At 49.8% G+C, this 22705-nt stretch overlaps 1 protein-coding gene across 1 annotated transcript in view; it reads right to left on the reverse strand.

Annotated features, from left to right (window-relative positions):
• LOC137535490 (zinc finger protein 585A-like) overlaps nt 1-22705 on the reverse strand; it is a 56782-nt gene that overhangs the window by 31123 nt on the left and 2954 nt on the right. Inside the window, exon 2 of the mRNA XM_068257326.1 lies at nt 19210-21107. Within this exon, the coding sequence (XP_068113427.1) occupies nt 19210-21107 (1898 nt within the window). The remainder of the gene's footprint in view (nt 1-19209; nt 21108-22705) is intronic.

The following is a 22705-nucleotide window of genomic DNA, read 5'->3' on the forward strand; positions in this document are numbered from 1 at the left end:
ATTGTTCAAAACAGAGGTGCCAGATAAGGATAAAATAGTTAAAAACCGTTTAAAAAGGGGGAGGAAGTGGTGGACTTACCTCCAACAAGTAGTCACACGATCAGTTATTCACTGAAAAATATCTTTATTCAAGTATACTCCAGAATGATAGCAATGCGTTTCATGGGTTACTTCCGCTTCATCAGGCAATATGTGAAGCTAGGAGGAACGAATATACATGCTAGGAAATTATATAATATCAAAAATGAGGTGCTGCATCAAAAATCCCAGTATTCTCTAAAATTATATACAACAGTAAAAAAACAATTGTATGTGTATGAGAGATCAATCTGAACAATTACACATGATTATAACACTACAATAAAACTCCGTAGCAATATTAAAATAAAAAAATAAAATAAAAAATGAGTCATTAAATATCAAAAATTATATATTCATTATAAATTGGTAGAATGTTCAACTTGTGTCTATTCACGATTTTAGATGCATTTGCCAATAATCAATTTAGTTCCTCTAGTCTGTAAAGCATTAAGTTATTCTTCTTATGAAGCTATCTGGTGGGATTCTATGTATCACGTTTTTTCTTTTTCCCTACCCACATTTATAAAACATTAAAGCAGATCCGAGATGAAAAACGAACTATAACAAGTAACTTGTCTATATTACTTATCTAAAGTTCAAATAATTTACACAGCAAATCTAGCTGCAAACAGCTTCAACAGTATATGATTATTTCTTCCTGTGTACAAGAGCAGCTATATTCTGCTTGTGATCATTACACACAGGCAAGCTGCTGTGCATCTCCACCCCTCAGTCTGTGAAAACTTCACTCCCCTCTCCTCCTCCCATCTGCCTCTGAAATCTCTGGCTAGTAACCCCTCCTCCTGCCCAGACTGAGCTCTCATAAGCCCTTGCTACATGAGTCTGAGAGTGCCAAGGCATTGGAGAAGCTGTGGGCGAGGCTTGTTTAGTTTATAGGGAATTAGAGTATTAAAACAAACAAAACAAAAGTATTTGGCTTGAGGAATACCCTATAAACTAAATGAAAGGAACAATTATGCAATGAGTAAAAGTTTATCTCGGATCCACTTTAAGCTTAGTAAAGGTTGCAGGTGACAGCCGTATGGAAGGGGGATGCCAAACTACATGCAGAATCTTGGGGAGCATAATCACTTTAGAAAAATTGTCTCTCCCTACCAGAAGAAGCAATTTCTCCCATGCCTTTAACTTACATCAGACTGAACGCAGCAGAGGCCCAAGGTTAAGTCCCATGAAGTCCCGAGGAGACCTTGAAATCACTACCAAGGGATATTTCGATGAGCTAACCCACTGCCATGGAAATTCTAGGCAATTTTGTAGCAGAGGAAAATGGTCTACAGACATCAAAAATGACTTGTACCAGTTACTCTTAAAGTGAACCAGAGATGAATAAGGAAAAAGATTTTATACATACCTGGGGCTTCCTCCAGCCCCTCTGGCCAGATCGCTTCCACATCGTCATCCTCCCCGCAGCCTCCGTAAATATCCCCGGAAAGTCCTCCAGTCAGGGGCATACCGCATCCCAACTGCACCTGCACCGACTGGCCCTGACTGGCAGACTTACCGAGTGTAGGCAGTGGATGACAGCGGCGTGGGAGCGATCTGGCCTGAGGGGGCTGGAGGAGGCCAAAAGTAAGAATACATTTTTGATATTCGCCTGTCTCAGGTACATTTTAAGGGGTTGTATCCTGACTCTGAATTATGCACAGCAGCCATATCAATGTGGATGTAAAATCTGGATCATTCAGCTCCTAAACACACATAATGATCATTTCAGCACTCTTGTTATCAAGGGTGCTTGTTCAGCTAGATAAAACAAATATTTGGGCTTTTATTTACTATTCAGGAGTGCCGTGGCTGCATGTGACAGCAGACCCTGCCTCATTTGTATAGCTAAAGCACTTAGATTATGAACCGTTGCAATGGAAGTTAAAAAAAATGAACACAAGCAAGTTCTAACAAGGCTTAGTACTATATGTGCCCCTATTTATAATAATAATTCTGATGCTTGCAAGGCAGCCACTAGAGCACACTCAGTAGCAGTGTTACGGAGTCTTGCCCGGGAACACTTACTGAATGGGGCTATGGGGCTAATAGTTTTATCCTTAGTAGTTTGTATACCCTTCAGTCGCTTGATAGTCAAATATCTTTTATGTGTTAATTTTCGCACACATGCATTTAGGTCAACAGCCATGGGAGCGAGCTTTGTGCCAAGTTATGCGAATCTCACAATGGGCTTCTTTGAAGAATTTGCCAATAGGCCCCAACAATCTGTACACTAACAAGATCATCATCTACAGGAGATACATTGACGATCTGTTCATAATCTGGGATGGAGATGCCACATCTATTGAGGACTTCAAGACATACCTTAACAGCAATGACTGGGGCCTGTCATTCACATCAATGTTATAATAAGGACCAAATTGACGTCTTGGATTTGGTCCTCTACCATGAAGATCGTATAACTAAGTCTAAAATCCACATCAGTCGATGCCAACTACATAGATTACAAAAGTAACCACCATAAACCCTGGAAAAACAATATTCCCTACGGTCAGTTTCTCAGAATCCGAAAGAATTGCAGTGACATAAAAACCTTTGACACACAATCCGATATATTGACCAAAACGTTTGCAGAAAGGCACTTCCCTAATAAACTGGTCAAGAAGGCCAGTTGAAAGGCTAGAGGAACAGAGAGCAATACCTTGCTAAAGAAATCTACCAACTAGAAAGGCACCGAGGAGGAAAAAGAAGTCAACTTTGTGACAAGATTTTCCAACCAACACCATACGATCAGAACCATCATGGACAAACACTTGTTCACTACTACAGACAGACCCTATGCTGAGAAACAACTCGACAACCAAACCGAGATGTATCTTCCGCAGAGCTAAAACTATGAAGACGCAGACAGCCCCCAGCAAGATACGACAACAAGGAAAATCATCCTTCTCAAACAGAGAGTCTGTTTGAGATAAATGTGTATAACATTTTATGACTAGCAGCACTAGGAAAAAATTGTGATTTTATCGTTAGACTAGCGGTAGGTCTTCCCCGAGAGGACCTGTCATCGCTGTGGGGAAGTCTAGTAGGGAATAATTTGTGCACATATTATTTATACTGAAGCTAACGTCCTCCTTTGCTGTACCTGTTTTGAATGCAAGTTGTGTATTTTAGTCCACATTGTGGAGCTCTGCACATCTATTGCAGGTAGTCAATTCGGGTGCAGCCTCTGTTTGGAAGTGCTACCAATGTCTCCTGCTGTACAAAACTCAAGGAAAATCATCATATGGGGTGGTCAACCTGGGAAACAACAAAGAGGGCCAAGCAAAACGCTGAAACCAACAAATATGTCAATGTTGCATGATGCTAGATCATAACCCAACACATTTTAAATCTACTGTCACAGGGGAGACCCATGACAATACCAGTGACAGACTGTGGAACAAACTTTGCCATTTATCTTATCACTTGTCCATGTGGACTTCAATATGTAGCAGGCCGCACAACCCAACAACTCCGTACAAGATGGGGACAACACAGAGGAAACATACAGAAAGGCTACATGAGACATGGGCTCTCCAGACACTATCAATTATATCACAATCAAAAAGTGTCAAATACTTTAATATGTCCCATTGAACACATACCAGATACAATCTCCAGTCGGATGAACGAACTCAAGAAGAAAGAAATGTTTTGGATATTTAAACTAGAAACCCTACAACCAGACGGCCTCAATATTTGTCTTGAACATAATCTCTGAAAACCAGACTACTCACCCTGCGATACAACCTGGGGAATCCTGGGGACGCCTGTTTGGTGCCATACCCAACTCCAATATCTCCCAGTAGACAGCTAAGAAGGTCAGACTACATAAATTAATAGACATGTCCACATTATATTACTTTAGTACAGGGTGAGACATCGGCCTCTTATATTATGCAAGCAAGTTGGATAGCCATCAGACAAATACTAACTCAGTATACCTCTGGCCCCGCCCGCAGTATACCAAAAGGCTACTCTTACACCATACACCTTTAACACCTATAAATGTCTGTCCCCCAGGGTTGGGTGAAAACCCATCAGCTGCGGCCTCTATCTACCACCGGAGGGACATAATATACAATACTGGTGATACGACCACTCTCTCTAACACACGCGCACAGACACACACACACTTTACCTATGGATACTATAATCAATTGCTACTTATCACTTATCTTGGATTTTGCTATTACTTTTTTATTTTTTTTATTATATTTATGTTTATATGTGCCTTTTTAAATGTATATCTATGAGCTTCTATTTTATGCTCTATTATGAGTATGACATTCATACAATTCAATCCAACTTGCATAGCCCTGCGTGTTAGTAGCAAGGGCATTACTTCACCAAAATGGCCGCTGCTATTACACTAACTGGGGACAGCCACTAGCAGGTTTCCACATTAGAGAGGGAAGCGCCTATCCCTCTAACATCCCTAACATCAGACGGACCCGTTTCCGCCCAGAAGCTGACGTCAGTGCGACGTCACTTCCACTTTCGTGCACGGAGCGCAGCTAATCTGCCTTCCAATCTAAAATGCCCAGAGAGCGGCGGCTACAAAGACGCCCAGAACTGGAGAAGGTGCAAATACTGGTAATCGCCTTCCTTCTACAAAATACCTATAGACCTGTGTGGACCCACTAGATACAAGTGACAGCCAGTGGCAGCGATACGATCTACAGATCCCACAAGTCAGCTACTGTAATGTCCACCATACTGGCTGGGGGCACCTCTCCTCCACCTAAGTGCGCCTACAGTACCCAGCTCAGCACTACAAATTGCCTGTGCCTTTATCACCATACTGGCTGGGGGCACCTCTCCTCCACCTAAGTGTGCTTACAGCACCCAGCGCAGCACTACAAACTGCCTGTGCCTTTATCACCATACTGGCAGGAACCGCCTCTCCTCCACCTAAGTGCGCTTACAGCACCCAGCGCAGCACTACATACAGCCTGTGCCTTTATCACCATACTGGCAGGGGGCACCTCTCCTCCACCTAAGTGCGCCTACAGTACCCAGCTCAGCACTACAAATTGCCTGTGCCTTTATCACCATACTGGCTGGGGGCACCTCTCCTCCACCTAAGTGTGCTTACAGCACCCAGCGCAGCACTACAAACTGCCTGTGCCTTTATCACCATACTGGCAGGAACCGCCTCTCCTCCACCTAAGTGCGCTTACAGCACCCAGCGCAGCACTACATACAGCCTGTGCCTTTATCACCATACTGGCAGGGGGCACCTCTCCTCCACCTAAGTACGCTTACAGCACCCAGCGCAGCACTACAAACTGCCTGTGCCTTTATCACCATACTGGCAGGGGCCGCCTCTCCTCCACCTAAGTGCACTTACAGTACCCAGCTCAGCACTACAAACAGCCTGTGTCTTTATCACCATACTGGTAGGTACCGCCTCTCCTACACCTAAGTGCGCTTACAGCACCCAGCGCAGCACTACAAACAGCCTGTGCCTTTATCACCATACTGGCTGGGGCCACCTCTCCTCCACCTAAGTGCGCTTACAGTACCCAGCGCAGCACTACAAACAGCCTGTGCCTTTAGCACCATACTGGCTGGGGACGCCTCTCCTCCACCTAAGTGCGCTTACAGCACCCAGCGCAGCACTACAAACAGCCTGTGCCCTTAGCACCATACTGGTAGGAACTGCCTCTCCTCCACCTAAGTGCGCTTACAGCACCCAGCGCAGCACTACAAACAGCCTGTGCCCTTAGCACCATACTGGTAGGAACTGCCTCTCCTCCACCCAAGTGCGCTTACAGTACCCAGCTCAGCACTACAAACAGCCTGTGCCTTTATCACCATACTGGCAGGGGCCGCCTCTCCTCCACCTAAGTGCACTTACAGCACCCAGCGCAGCACTACAAACAACCTGTGCCTTTATTACCATACTGGCGGGGGTCGCCTCTCCTCCACCTAAGTGCGCTTACAGCACCCAGCGCAGCACTACAAACAGCCTGTGCCTTTAGCACCATACTGGCTGGGGCCGCCTCTCCTCCACCTAAGTGCGCTTACAGCACCCAGCGCAGCACTACAAACAGCCTGTGCCTTTATCACCATACTGGCTGGGGCCGCCTCTCCTCCACCTAAGTGCGCTTACAGCACCCAGCGCAGCACTACTAACAGCCTGTGACTTTAGCACCATACTGGCTGGGGCCGCCTCTCCTCCACCTAAGTGCGCTTACAGCACCCAACGCAGCACTACAAACAGCCTGTGCCTTTATCACCATACTGGCTGGGGCCACCTCTCCTCCACCTAAGTGCGCTTACAGTACCCAGCGCAGCACTACAAACAGCCTGTGCCTTTAGCACCATACTGGCTGGGGACGCCTCTCCTCCACCTAAGTGCGCTTACAGCACCCAGCGCAGCACTACAAACAGCCTGTGCCCTTAGCACCATACTGGTAGGAACTGCCTCTCCTCCACCTAAGTGCGCTTACAGCACCCAGCGCAGCACTACAAACAGCCTGTGCCCTTAGCACCATACTGGTAGGAACTGCCTCTCCTCCACCCAAGTGCGCTTACAGTACCCAGCTCAGCACTACAAACAGCCTGTGCCTTTATCACCATACTGGCAGGGGCCGCCTCTCCTCCACCTAAGTGCACTTACAGCACCCAGCGCAGCACTACAAACAACCTGTGCCTTTATTACCATACTGGCGGGGGTCGCCTCTCCTCCACCTAAGTGCGCTTACAGCACCCAGCGCAGCACTACAAACAGCCTGTGCCTTTAGCACCATACTGGCTGGGGCCGCCTCTCCTCCACCTAAGTGCGCTTACAGCACCCAGCGCAGCACTACAAACAGCCTGTGCCTTTAGCACCATACTGGCTGGGGCCGCCTCTCCTCCACCTAAGTGCGCTTACAGCACCCAGCGCAGCACTACTAACAGCCTGTGACTTTAGCACCATACTGGCTGGGGCCGCCTCTCCTCCACCTAAGTGCGCTTACAGCACCCAACGCAGCACTACAAACAGCCTGTGCCTTTATCACCATACTGGCTGGGGCCACCTCTCCTCCACCTAAGTGCGCTTACAGTACCCAGCGCAGCACTACAAACAGCCTGTGCCTTTAGCACCATACTGGCTGGGGACGCCTCTCCTCCACCTAAGTGCGCTTACAGCACCCAGCGCAGCACTACAAACAGCCTGTGCCCTTAGCACCATACTGGTAGGAACTGCCTCTCCTCCACCTAAGTGCGCTTACAGCACCCAGCGCAGCACTACAAACAGCCTGTGCCCTTAGCACCATACTGGTAGGAACTGCCTCTCCTCCACCCAAGTGCGCTTACAGTACCCAGCTCAGCACTACAAACAGCCTGTGCCTTTATCACCATACTGGCAGGGGTCGCCTCTCCTCCACCTAAGTGCACTTACAGCACCCAGCGCAGCACTACAAACAACCTGTGCCTTTATCACCATACTGGCGGGGGTCGCCTCTCCTCCACCTAAGTGCGCTTACAGCACCCAGCGCAGCACTACAAACAGCCTGTGCCTTTATCACCATACTGGCTGGGGCCGCCTCTCCTCCACCTAAGTGCGCTTACAGTACCCAGCGCAGCACTACAAACAGCCTGTGCCTTTATCACCATACTGGCTGGGGCCGCCTCTCCTCCACCTAAGTGCGCTTACAGCACCCAGCGCAGCACTACAAACAGCCTGTGCCTTTAGCACCATACTGGCTGGGGCCGCCTCTCCTCCACCTAAGTGCGCTTACAGCACCCAGCGCAGCACTACAAACAGCCTGTGCCTTTAGCACCATACTGGCAGGGGCCGCCTCTCCTCCACCTAAGTGCGCTTACAGCACCCAGCGCAGCACTACACACAGCCTGTGCCTTTAGCACCATACTGGCAGGAACCGCCTCTCCTCCACCTAAGTGCGCTTACAGCACCCAGCGCAGCACTACACACAGCCTGTGCCTTTAGCACCATACTGGCTGGGGCCACCTCTCCTCCACCTAAGTGCACTTACAGCACCCAGCGCAGCACTACACACAGCCTGTGCCTTTAGCACCATACTGGCTGGGGCCACCTCTCCTCCACCTAAGTGCGCTTACAGCACCCAGCGCAGCACTACAAACAGCCTGTGCCTTTATCACCATACTGGCTGGGGCCACCTCTCCTCCACCTAAGTGCACTTACAGTACCCAGCGCAGCACTACAAACTGCCTGTGCCTTTATCACCATACTGGCTGGGGCCACCTCTCCTCCACCTAAGTGCGCTTACAGCACCCAGCGCAGCACTACAAACAGCCTGTGCCTTTATCACCATACTGGCAGGGGCCGCCTCTCCTCCACCTAAGTGCGCTTACAGCACCCAGCGCAGCACTACATACAGCCTGTGCCTTTATCACCATACTGGCTGGGGCCGCCTCTCCTCCACCTAAGTGCGCTTACAGCACCCAGCGCAGCACTACAAACAGCCTGTGCCTTTAGCACCATACTGGCAGGGGCCGCCTCTCCTCCACCTAAGTGCGCTTACAGCACCCAGCGCAGCACTACACACAGCCTGTGCCTTTAGCACCATACTGGCAGGAACCGCCTCTCCTCCACCTAAGTGCGCTTACAGCACCCAGCGCAGCACTACACACAGCCTTTGCCTTTAGCACCATACTGGCGGGGGCCGCCTCTCCTCCACCTAAGTGCGGCTACAGTACCCAGCTCAGCACTACAAATTGCCTGTGCCTTTATCACCATACTGGCTGGGGGCACCTCTCCTCCACCTAAGTGTGCTTACAGCACCCAGCGCAGCACTACAAACTGCCTGTGCCTTTATCACCATACTGGCAGGAACCGCCTCTCCTCCACCTAAGTGCGCTTACAGCACCCAGCGCAGCACTACATACAGCCTGTGCCTTTATCACCATACTGGCAGGGGGCACCTCTCCTCCACCTAAGTGCGCCTACAGTACCCAGCTCAGCACTACAAATTGCCTGTGCCTTTATCACCATACTGGCTGGGGGCACCTCTCCTCCACCTAAGTGTGCTTACAGCACCCAGCGCAGCACTACAAACTGCCTGTGCCTTTATCACCATACTGGCAGGAACCGCCTCTCCTCCACCTAAGTGCGCTTACAGCACCCAGCGCAGCACTACATACAGCCTGTGCCTTTATCACCATACTGGCAGGGGGCACCTCTCCTCCACCTAAGTACGCTTACAGCACCCAGCGCAGCACTACAAACTGCCTGTGCCTTTATCACCATACTGGCAGGGGCCGCCTCTCCTCCACCTAAGTGCACTTACAGTACCCAGCTCAGCACTACAAACAGCCTGTGTCTTTATCACCATACTGGTAGGAACCGCCTCTCCTCCACCTAAGTGCGCTTACAGCACCCAGCGCAGCACTACAAACAGCCTGTGCCTTTATCACCATACTGGCTGGGGCCACCTCTCCTCCACCTAAGTGCGCTTACAGTACCCAGCGCAGCACTACAAACAGCCTGTGCCTTTAGCACCATACTGGCTGGGGACGCCTCTCCTCCACCTAAGTGCGCTTACAGCACCCAGCGCAGCACTACAAACAGCCTGTGCCCTTAGCACCATACTGGTAGGAACTGCCTCTCCTCCACCTAAGTGCGCTTACAGCACCCAGCGCAGCACTACAAACAGCCTGTGCCCTTAGCACCATACTGGCAGGGGCCGCCTCTCCTCCACCTAAGTGCGCTTACAGCACCCAGCGCAGCACTACACACAGCCTGTGCCTTTAGCACCATACTGGCAGGAACCGCCTCTCCTCCACCTAAGTGCGCTTACAGCACCCAGCGCAGCACTACACACAGCCTGTGCCTTTAGCACCATACTGGCTGGGGCCACCTCTCCTCCACCTAAGTGCACTTACAGCACCCAGCGCAGCACTACACACAGCCTGTGCCTTTAGCACCATACTGGCTGGGGCCACCTCTCCTCCACCTAAGTGCGCTTACAGCACCCAGCGCAGCACTACAAACAGCCTGTGCCTTTATCACCATACTGGCTGGGGCCACCTCTCCTCCACCTAAGTGCACTTACAGTACCCAGCGCAGCACTACAAACTGCCTGTGCCTTTATCACCATACTGGCTGGGGCCACCTCTCCTCCACCTAAGTGCGCTTACAGCACCCAGCGCAGCACTACAAACAGCCTGTGCCTTTATCACCATACTGGCAGGGGCCGCCTCTCCTCCACCTAAGTGCGCTTACAGCACCCAGCGCAGCACTACATACAGCCTGTGCCTTTATCACCATACTGGCTGGGGCCGCCTCTCCTCCACCTAAGTGCGCTTACAGCACCCAGCGCAGCACTACAAACAGCCTGTGCCTTTAGCACCATACTGGCAGGGGCCGCCTCTCCTCCACCTAAGTGCGCTTACAGCACCCAGCGCAGCACTACACACAGCCTGTGCCTTTAGCACCATACTGGCAGGAACCGCCTCTCCTCCACCTAAGTGCGCTTACAGCACCCAGCGCAGCACTACACACAGCCTTTGCCTTTAGCACCATACTGGCGGGGGCCGCCTCTCCTCCACCTAAGTGCGCCTACAGTACCCAGCTCAGCACTACAAATTGCCTGTGCCTTTATCACCATACTGGCTGGGGGCACCTCTCCTCCACCTAAGTGTGCTTACAGCACCCAGCGCAGCACTACAAACTGCCTGTGCCTTTATCACCATACTGGCAGGAACCGCCTCTCCTCCACCTAAGTGCGCTTACAGCACCCAGCGCAGCACTACATACAGCCTGTGCCTTTATCACCATACTGGCAGGGGGCACCTCTCCTCCACCTAAGTGCGCCTACAGTACCCAGCTCAGCACTACAAATTGCCTGTGCCTTTATCACCATACTGGCTGGGGGCACCTCTCCTCCACCTAAGTGTGCTTACAGCACCCAGCGCAGCACTACAAACTGCCTGTGCCTTTATCACCATACTGGCAGGAACCGCCTCTCCTCCACCTAAGTGCGCTTACAGCACCCAGCGCAGCACTACATACAGCCTGTGCCTTTATCACCATACTGGCAGGGGGCACCTCTCCTCCACCTAAGTACGCTTACAGCACCCAGCGCAGCACTACAAACTGCCTGTGCCTTTATCACCATACTGGCAGGGGCCGCCTCTCCTCCACCTAAGTGCACTTACAGTACCCAGCTCAGCACTACAAACAGCCTGTGTCTTTATCACCATACTGGTAGGAACCGCCTCTCCTCCACCTAAGTGCGCTTACAGCACCCAGCGCAGCACTACAAACAGCCTGTGCCTTTATCACCATACTGGCTGGGGCCACCTCTCCTCCACCTAAGTGCGCTTACAGTACCCAGCGCAGCACTACAAACAGCCTGTGCCTTTAGCACCATACTGGCTGGGGACGCCTCTCCTCCACCTAAGTGCGCTTACAGCACCCAGCGCAGCACTACAAACAGCCTGTGCCCTTAGCACCATACTGGTAGGAACTGCCTCTCCTCCACCTAAGTGCGCTTACAGCACCCAGCGCAGCACTACAAACAGCCTGTGCCCTTAGCACCATACTGGTAGGAACTGCCTCTCCTCCACCCAAGTGCGCTTACAGTACCCAGCTCAGCACTACAAACAGCCTGTGCCTTTATCACCATACTGGCAGGGGCCGCCTCTCCTCCACCTAAGTGCACTTACAGCACCCAGCGCAGCACTACAAACAACCTGTGCCTTCATCACCATACTGGCGGGGGTCGCCTCTCCTCCACCTAAGTGCGCTTACAGCACCCAGCGCAGCACTACAAACAGCCTGTGCCTTTATCACCATACTGGCTGGGGCCGCCTCTCCACCACCTAAGTGCGCTTACAGTACCCAGCGCAGCACTACAAACAGCCTGTGCCTTTATCACCATACTGGCTGGGGCCGCCTCTCCTCCACCTAAGTGCGCTTACAGCACCCAGCGCAGCACTACAAACAGCCTGTGCCTTTAGCACCATACTGGCTGGGGCCGCCTCTCCTCCACCTAAGTGCGCTTACAGCACCCAGCGCAGCACTACAAACAGCCTGTGCCTTTATCACCATACTGGCTGGGGCCGCCTCTCCTCCACCTAAGTGCGCTTACAGCACCCAGCGCAGCACTACTAACAGCCTGTGACTTTAGCACCATACTGGCTGGGGCCGCCTCTCCTCCACCTAAGTGCGCTTACAGCACCCAACGCAGCACTACAAACAGCCTGTGCCTTTATCACCATACTGGCTGGGGCCACCTCTCCTCCACCTAAGTGCGCTTACAGTACCCAGCGCAGCACTACAAACAGCCTGTGCCTTTAGCACCATACTGGCTGGGGACGCCTCTCCTCCACCTAAGTGCGCTTACAGCACCCAGCGCAGCACTACAAACAGCCTGTGCCCTTAGCACCATACTGGTAGGAACTGCCTCTCCTCCACCTAAGTGCGCTTACAGCACCCAGCGCAGCACTACAAACAGCCTGTGCCTTTATCACCATACTGGCTGGGGCCGCCTCTCCTCCACCTAAGTGCGCTTACAGTACCCAGCGCAGCACTACAAACAGCCTGTGCCTTTATCACCATACTGGCTGGGGCCGCCTCTCCTCCACCTAAGTGCGCTTACAGCACCCAGCGCAGCACTACAAACAGCCTGTGCCTTTAGCACCATACTGGCTGGGGCCGCCTCTCCTCCACCTAAGTGCGCTTACAGCACCCAGCGCAGCACTACAAACAGCCTGTGCCTTTAGCACCATACTGGCAGGGGCCGCCTCTCCTCCACCTAAGTGCGCTTACAGCACCCAGCGCAGCACTACACACAGCCTGTGCCTTTAGCACCATACTGGCAGGAACCGCCTCTCCTCCACCTAAGTGCGCTTACAGCACCCAGCGCAGCACTACACACAGCCTGTGCCTTTAGCACCATACTGGCTGGGGCCACCTCTCCTCCACCTAAGTGCACTTACAGCACCCAGCGCAGCACTACACACAGCCTGTGCCTTTAGCACCATACTGGCTGGGGCCACCTCTCCTCCACCTAAGTGCGCTTACAGCACCCAGCGCAGCACTACAAACAGCCTGTGCCTTTATCACCATACTGGCTGGGGCCACCTCTCCTCCACCTAAGTGCACTTACAGTACCCAGCGCAGCACTACAAACTGCCTGTGCCTTTATCACCATACTGGCTGGGGCCACCTCTCCTCCACCTAAGTGCGCTTACAGCACCCAGCGCAGCACTACAAACAGCCTGTGCCTTTATCACCATACTGGCAGGGGCCGCCTCTCCTCCACCTAAGTGCACTTACAGCACCCAACGCAGCACTACAAACAGCCTGTGCCTTTAGCACCATACTGGCTGGGGCCGCCTCTCCTCCACCTAAGTGCGCTTACAGCACCCAGCGCAGCACTACATACAGCCTGTGCCTTTATCACCATACTGGCTGGGGGCACCTCTCCTCCACCTAAGTGCGCTTACAGTACCCAGCGCAGCACTACAAACAGCCTGTGCCTTTAGCACCATACTGGCTGGGGGCCGCCTCTCCTCCACCTAAGTGCGCTTACAGTACCCAGCGCAGCACTACAAACAGCCTGTGCCTTTAGCACCATACTGGCTGGGGCCACCTCTCCTCCACCTAAGTGCGCTTACAGCACCCAGCGCAGCACTACAAACAGCCTGTGCCTTTAGCACCATACTGGCAGGGGCCGCCTCTCCTTCACCTAAGTGCACTTACAGCACCCAGCGCAGCACTACAAACAGCCTGTGACTTTAGCACCATACTGGCTGGGGCCGCCTCTCCTCCACCTAAGTGCGCTTACAGCACCCAACGCAGCACTACAAACAGCCTGTGCCTTTATCACCATACTGGCTGGGGCCACCTCTCCTCCACCTAAGTGCGCTTACAGTACCCAGCGCAGCACTACAAACAGCCTGTGCCTTTAGCACCATACTGGCTGGGGACGCCTCTCCTCCACCTAAGTGCGCTTACAGCACCCAGCGCAGCACTACAAACAGCCTGTGCCCTTAGCACCATACTGGTAGGAACTGCCTCTCCTCCACCTAAGTGCGCTTACAGCACCCAGCGCAGCACTACAAACAGCCTGTGCCCTTAGCACCATACTGGTAGGAACTGCCTCTCCTCCACCCAAGTGCGCTTACAGTACCCAGCTCAGCACTACAAACAGCCTGTGCCTTTATCACCATACTGGCAGGGGCCGCCTCTCCTCCACCTAAGTGCACTTACAGCACCCAGCGCAGCACTACAAACAACCTGTGCCTTTATCACCATACTGGCGGGGGTCGCCTCTCCTCCACCTAAGTGCGCTTACAGCACCCAGCGCAGCACTACAAACAGCCTGTGCCTTTATCACCATACTGGCTGGGGCCGCCTCTCCTCCACCTAAGTGCGCTTACAGTACCCAGCGCAGCACTACAAACAGCCTGTGCCTTTATCACCATACTGGCTGGGGCCGCCTCTCCTCCACCTAAGTGCGCTTACAGCACCCAGCGCAGCACTACAAACAGCCTGTGCCTTTAGCACCATACTGGCAGGGGCCGCCTCTCCTCCACCTAAGTGCGCTTACAGCACCCAGCGCAGCACTACACACAGCCTGTGCCTTTAGCACCATACTGGCAGGAACCGCCTCTCCTCCACCTAAGTGCGCTTACAGCACCCAGCGCAGCACTACACACAGCCTGTGCCTTTAGCACCATACTGGCTGGGGCCACCTCTCCTCCACCTAAGTGCACTTACAGCACCCAGCGCAGCACTACACACAGCCTGTGCCTTTAGCACCATACTGGCTGGGGCCACCTCTCCTCCACCTAAGTGCGCTTACAGCACCCAGCGCAGCACTACAAACAGCCTGTGCCTTTATCACCATACTGGCTGGGGCCACCTCTCCTCCACCTAAGTGCACTTACAGTACCCAGCGCAGCACTACAAACTGCCTGTGCCTTTATCACCATACTGGCTGGGGCCACCTCTCCTCCACCTAAGTGCGCTTACAGCACCCAGCGCAGCACTACAAACAGCCTGTGCCTTTATCACCATACTGGCAGGGGCCGCCTCTCCTCCACCTAAGTGCACTTACAGCACCCAACGCAGCACTACAAACAGCCTGTGCCTTTAGCACCATACTGGCTGGGGCCGCCTCTCCTCCACCTAAGTGCGCTTACAGCACCCAGCGCAGCACTACATACAGCCTGTGCCTTTATCACCATACTGGCTGGGGGCACCTCTCCTCCACCTAAGTGCGCTTACAGTACCCAGCGCAGCACTACAAACAGCCTGTGCCTTTATCACCATACTGGCTGGGGGCACCTCTCCTCCACCTAAGTGCGCTTACAGTACCCAGCGCAGCACTACAAACAGCCTGTGCCTTTATCACCATACTGGCTGGGGCCACCTCTCCTCCACCTAAGTGCGCTTACAGCACCCAGCGCAGCACTACAAACAGCCTGTGCCTTTAGCACCATACTGGCAGGGGCCGCCTCTCCTTCACCTAAGTGCACTTACAGCACCCAGCGCAGCACTACAAACTGCCTGTGCCTTTAGCACCATACTGGCTGGGGCCGCCTCTCCTTCACCTAAGTGCACTTACAGCACCCAGCGCAGCACTACAAACAGCCTGTGCCTTTAGCACCACACTGGCAGGGGCCGCCTCTCCTCCACCTAAGTGCGCTTACAGCACCCAGCGCAGCACTACAAACAGCCTGTGCCTTTATCACCATACTGGCGGGGGCCGCCTCTCCTTCACCTAAGTGCACTTACAGCACCCAGCGCAGCACTACAAACAGCCTGTGCCTTTAGCACCACACTGGCAGGGGCCGCCTCTCCTCCACCTAAGTGCGCTTACAGCACCCAGCGCAGCACTACAAACAGCCTGTGCCTTTAGCACCATACTGGCAGGGGCCGCCTCTCCTTCACCTAAGTGCACTTACAGCACCCAGCGCAGCACTACAAACAGCCTGTGCCTTTATCACCATACTGGTAGGAGCCGCCTCTCCTCCACCCAAGTGCGCTTACAGTACCCAGCTCAGCACTACAAACTGCCTGTGCCTTTATCACCATACTGGCAGGGGCCGCCTCTCCTCCACCTAAGTGCACTTACAGCACCCAGCGCAGCACTACAAACTGCCTGTGCCTTTAGCACCATACTGGCAGGGGCCACCTCTCCTCCACCTAAGTGCGCTTACAGCACCCAGCGCAGCACTACATACAGCCTGTGCCTTTAGCACCATACTGGCAGGAACCGCCTCTCCTCCACCTAAGTGCGCTTACAGCACCCAGCGCAACCCTTTACACCGACAGATTGATTCCCATATAGGGACCCTAATAAAGCCCCTGGGATACATTGGTACAGCATATTCGTGCCTGAATATGCAATATATTAATAATCCTTGATTAATCTTTGACTAAATTACAGACACTATTTTATGCAAATATTGTGCCCTCCTCTCTATAGACTATTAAATATACCATATTGCCTGAGGACTCCATATGCCCAAAAAACCGTTCTGATCTATATATATTATATATATATATATATATATATATATATATATATATATATATATATATAACCTGATGTATGATGTATTCATGCAAATATTATTTGAAGTTATTCAAGAATGCAATTTTATGTGAAGTGTTTTTATTTGATTGTAATTGGTCCTATGAAATGTCATTGATAATTGTAATCTTCAGTTTCTGAGTGCCCTATTTGATTTCTCTAAGCCACTAGCATAACACAAGAGAAAACAAAAGGAAAACAGAGATGAAAAAAACACAGTCTGTGAGATAACAACGAAGGAAAACCAGCAAGAGAAACCTATGTATGCTGCTCACACTGAAACCGCAGCAGCTACTGCCGGCCCTGTCAGCCCCCCTCCCTAAAAGCCCACGGGACGGAGATAAAAATCTGCAGCTGCACATAACACAGGAAGATAACACACTAGCAATGCACACAGCTGGGAAAAAACACTGTTACCATATAACAGACCCCAAACACTGCTACAAAATTAAATAAACAAAACTTTTATACTTGCCTATTAATACGGACTTCTTATCCTGCCAGTTCGATTCAGCTGTAGCAAATTTCCCCACGGATCTCTATGGAAACTCTCCTCGAAGCTGCTGTGTATCTTCACTTCACTTCACTTCGCTCAGCGGATCAAGCCCTGCGGCATTTGCTGGGCCGTGCCTGGGATAGCTTCTGATCCTGTTTAGGCATGCAACTGCGTGTACGGCGCAGTTGAAATTCAAAGTCCAAGAGATCCGCCGCTGATTACCTCGAACTTCAGCCCGTGTGCTGGCTCATGCAGCCTCCCACACACCACTTATCCTCTCGATAAGCGTGTCTGTGTCTGTCTTCTCTGCTTGTTTCGCTGTGGAATTTCTCGATAGACTGAATACTATCTATGGCCCGGCCCTTTTCTGTCTTGTCTGCTAGACAGCGCAAGGTTCACGGCACCACTGTTATAAATCACCTTTTTTGCTTCGACACCAGCAACTTCTTAGAGTTGCACCTCACAGACTGTGAGATAACTTGACTCTCAACACAGCAAGCATTATAGGAGATAGACTGTTCTCAGGCGTCTTCAAATTCCAAGTCGTTTATTCAATAAACAGATATAGCAGATACTCATCTCTACATGTCGTTATGTCTTAGGGAAGCAGATTCTTGCGTTGCATTACAGCTTCGTGATTACCTTCCTGCTGAAGGTAATCAGGTCCTCTTATGTCTACACTAAGTTACGTCTAAACTAAGTATATACAGCATACAAGATATAGCATACAAGATATCAAACAGAAATGGATTATATAAAGGTTTAAGCCGGCAGGGACAGGTAGCAAGACAGAAAGTGCCACTCCATACTCCGGCTGTGGGTTTTATATGAACCAGAAAGAGTTAAATGTGACATCATTTGAGCCATCTATGATTGGTTCAGATCCCTTGTGATGTCAGGACACACACCTACTCGATTAATATTCTATAAGATATTTGCCCTAGATACAAAGAATTTCCATGTTGAATAAACATGGTTTTGTTTACTGTTCTTGTGGTGTGGATGTTGAAGTCCGTGAGACCTGTGGCCTTGTCCATAGAACAGCTTCTTGGTATGTCCTAGTTCTGCTGACAGAACTGTAGATTTTCTCTGTAAGAGAAAATCCCCTTAAAGGGCAAGTCTGCACCCCAAGCCCAGTGTTCTCCCCAGGCTCTTTTAGCCGGGTGCTCCACCCGGCTAGATTTGGTGACCACCCGGCTGTCATCGGCTCACCTCTTCACCTCCTCCTATGCTGTAAGCAGAGTTGCCCTGCATTTTCATCTTGCCCCACCCGGCTGCTTTTTCATGCCACCCGGCTACTATTTCATGCCACCCGGCTGGAAAAAAAATTCTGGGGAGATCACTGAAGCCTTTTTGACTAACTCAGTCCAAATCACTGAGGCCTACTTAAATGATAACATACTCGACCTGTGGAAGCAGCTTACGCCATGAAATGCGTTGTCTTTTTGAGTGCTCAATAAATGTCCTTTATTATAGTAAGGCCTACTGAATCCTTAAGGTAGGACCACATTACATTTATGTATTCCAATAGAGATTTTGCTATCACTAAGACACACTATATTGATCTGGGCACCTCCTACCACTCTGCTATCTCATTTTGGACACTTTTTGCTCAAATGTAAATAAAAGCAGAGAAATGTTTTTTCCCCACAATAATGCCTCTTGTACGTCATCTTATCTTTTGGGAGACACCGATGTCATTTCCCGTCACAAAATGACTTGCTGGTTGAATAAAAGTAACTTTAAGTCAAAATTTGCCAGGATTATGAATAATTATGGGCAGCACTGTATGTCACAGGCAGAGTCCTTTACCAGTACACTATCCTGTCACAGCTGGACACATATTTATCTCATCATGTCAGCTCACAGTTCAGGGACTTTAATGCTTCACAAACCAATGCACTGAGCAAACATGCTTTCTTTTGCAAATAAATAAAATAAAAATATACAAAGTACATCAGAACATTTATAGCGAATAGATTACCACACTCAATGCAAGTGTCTAATAAGGAGTGACCTACACCTAAAACATTTCCCACACTCAGCACATGGCTAGCGCTTCACACCAGTGTGAGATCTCTCATGTCTGACAAGTTCTACTTTTTGCACAAAACATTTTCCACACTCAGCACATGAATAGGGCTTCTCACCAGTGTGGGATCTCTCATGTATGACAAGTTGTGATTTACTCACAAAACATTTCCCACACTCAGCACATGAATAGGGCTTCACACCCGTGTGAGATCTCTCATGTGTGACAAGTTCTACTTTTTGCACAAAACATTTCCCACACTCAGCACATGAATAGGGCTTCACACCAGTGTGGGATCTCTCATGTATGACAAGTTCTACTTTTTGCACAAAACATTTTCCACACTCAGCACATGAATAGGGCTTCTCACCGGTGTGAGATCTCTCATGTATGACAATCTGAGATTTCTGTGCAAAACATTTCCCACACTCAGCACATGTATAGGGCTTCTCACCAGTGTGAGTTCTCTCATGTATGACAAGCTGACATTTCTGTGCAAAACATTTCCCACACTCAGCACATGAATAGGGCTTCACACCAGTGTGCGATCTCTCATGTATGACAAGTTTTGATTTGCAAGTAAACCTTTTCCCACACTCAGAACAAGAATGGGACTTTTCACTAGTATGAGTTCTTTCATGAAGGACAAGCTGTGGTTTACATTTAAAACATTTCCCACACTCAGCACATGAATAGGGCTCCTCATCAGTATGAGATCTCTCATGTGTGACAAGCTGTGGTCTATGTCTAAAGCATTTCCTACACTTCCCACATGAATAGGGCATCTCACCAGTGTGAGATCTTTCATGAATGACAAGATACGATTTAGAGCTAAAACATTTCCCACACTCAGCACAAGAATAGGGCTTCTCTCCAGTATGAGATAGCTCATGTCTGGCAAGAATTTGTTTCTGTGCAAAACATTTCCCACACTCAGAACATGAATAGGGCTTCTCACCAGTGTGAGATCTCTCATGTGTGACAAGATGTGATTTACTCACAAAACATTTCCCACACTCAGCACCAGTGTGAGTTCTCTCATGACTGACAAGATGTGATTTACTCACAAAACATTTCCCACACTCAGCACAAGAATAGGGTTTCTCACCAGTGTGAGATCTCTCATGTGTGACAAGACGTGATTTACTCACAAAACATTTCCCACACTCAGCACATGAATAGGGCTTCTCACCAGTGTGAGTTCTCTCATGACTGACAAGATGTGATTTACTCACAAAACATTTCCCACACTCAGCACATGAATAGGGCATCTCACCAGTGTGAGATCTTTCATGAATGACAAGAGACGATTTAGAGCTAAAACATTTCCCACACTCAGCACATGAATAGGGCTTCTCACCAGTGTGAGTTCTCTCGTGAATGACAACCTCTGATTTACATCTAAAACATTTCCCACACTCAGCACAAGAATAGGGCTTCTCTCCAGTATGAGATAGCTCATGTCTGGCAAGAATTTGTTTCTGTGCAAAACATTTCCCACACTCAGCACATGAATAGGGCTTCTCACCAGTGTGAGTTCTCTCGTGAATGACAACCTCTGATTTACATCTAAAACATTTCCCACACTCAGCACAAGAATAGGGCTTCTTTCCAGTATGAGATAGCTCATGTCTGGCAAGAATTTGTTTCGGTGCAAAACATTTCCCACACTCAGAACATGAATAGGGTTTCTCACCAGTGTGAGATCTCTCATGTGTGACAAGACGTGATTTCCATACAAAACATTTCCCACACGTGGAACAGGAATAAGACCCTCCAGCAGGGGGAGAGCTGTGCTGGGTATGAGGCCCCTCAGGGTTAGACAGGTGAGGTGAATCTGGGGGCATATTTGGGGTCACTAGGATATCTGCAGGAGACTCTTGTCCAGTGACATCATCATCCGTTGTACAGTCTGTGGATACAGAGAGACGAGTCTCTGAGAGGTTCCTGATGCCGGGACTCCGCCCTGCAAATAGAGAAACATCATCACTTCCTGTTAGAGAATTCTGAGGGGAGGAACAATTATCATTAGGGATGAAAGGAAAGAGGATGGTCGGCACTGCTGTACAACTTCCTTTATTTGGCAATGTACAGACAAGTAGGCTGTGTGTTACATCATCACCTCACAGTCCATAAGAAGAGACTAAACACGTACTGGTGCGGGGGTGGATAATGGTGAGTGCTGGTTGCTGGGAGCCTGACGGCAGTGTCACACACAAGCGCTTCATCAGAGGCTATGACAAGGGGGCGGGGCTATGTCTGCTCTAGTTGGAGAAAGTGCGTTACTGTAATAGTAACCTGCAATCCAAGATTACAGTGTGGGGAGGTCAGGGAGAGCGAGGCCAAACAACACGGCCGCTATTCCTAATGGAATTACAAGTCCTGCTGCAGCAGCTAATTATACAAGCCACTAACATAATATCCCATGATGAATATAGGTCAGGCCATGCAGAGCAGAGAATCTGGCTGACCTCGTCCACATATACAACAAGGACTGCCTGATTAGGGGAAGCCGGGGTTAGGGAGGTTTAACAGTTATTTAAAAAGTAACCTTTATTTTAATGTAAAAGAAGCAGGGAGATTGGCCATTAGAGGATGGGCAACAGCGACATTCAAGGAGAACTGGGGAGGAGATTGTGTCTCAGAAGTTCAGCAGAATAGGTGCCGTATCTATTCCTGACTCTCTCCTCTCTCACTTCAATTCAACAGTTACTATTTTCTTGCTATAAAACACAATCGCCAAAATTGACTAACATCCTTCTGGTGATAATAAGGCAAGTGAAAACATCACCACACATCAATCAGTATTTTAAGTGTTAATTCACTAAAAAGCAAGAAGTTTTGAGTCGGGATGATACCATCTATTGGCTATTTTAAAAGAATAAGAGTAAGCTTTCGGCTGGGCAGCCTTCGTCAGACTCACTCCTGTTTGCTTACTAGCTGTTGGAACAGACAGCTGTATACATGCAACATCAGAAGGGATACATCATTTTTTTTTTTTGCAAGCGTAAATATATGTCATTAAGATACCTTAAAGGGAACCTTAACTGAGAGGGATACAGATGTTTCCTTTTAATCAATGTCAGTTGCTTGTCAGTCCTGTTGATCTATTTGGCTGCAGTAGTGGCTGAATCCCACACCTGAAACAAGCGTGCAGCTAATCCAGTCTGACATCAGTTAGAGCACCTGATCTGCATGCTTGTTGAGGGGCTGTGGCTAAAAGTATTAGAGACACAGGAGCAGCAGGAGAGCCAGGCAACTGGTATTATTTTAAAAAGGAAAAATCCATATCCTTCTCAGTTTAGGTTCCCTTTAAATGAACTAAAACATCTAAATGGGGTCTTCAGAGGTTGTTAGCTGATGTTGATTTATGACTAATAGATAAGACTCCTTGTTTACTGAATCCTCTTATAATTGGGACTCAGACTGTCACAGAGGAATAGTAAATTGAATTCCGAGTTCCGAGTGAGCTACAAGCAGAATGGATGCTATATTTCTCAAGGCTGTCATTGCCCTGAAGGGTGGCTTCAAATCATGAAAAGAGAGCAGAGACAAAATTTATAA

The sequence above is a fragment of the Hyperolius riggenbachi genome, chromosome 10 (genome assembly GCF_040937935.1).
Source record: "Hyperolius riggenbachi isolate aHypRig1 chromosome 10, aHypRig1.pri, whole genome shotgun sequence".
Classification (NCBI taxonomy): domain Eukaryota; kingdom Metazoa; phylum Chordata; class Amphibia; order Anura; family Hyperoliidae; genus Hyperolius; species Hyperolius riggenbachi.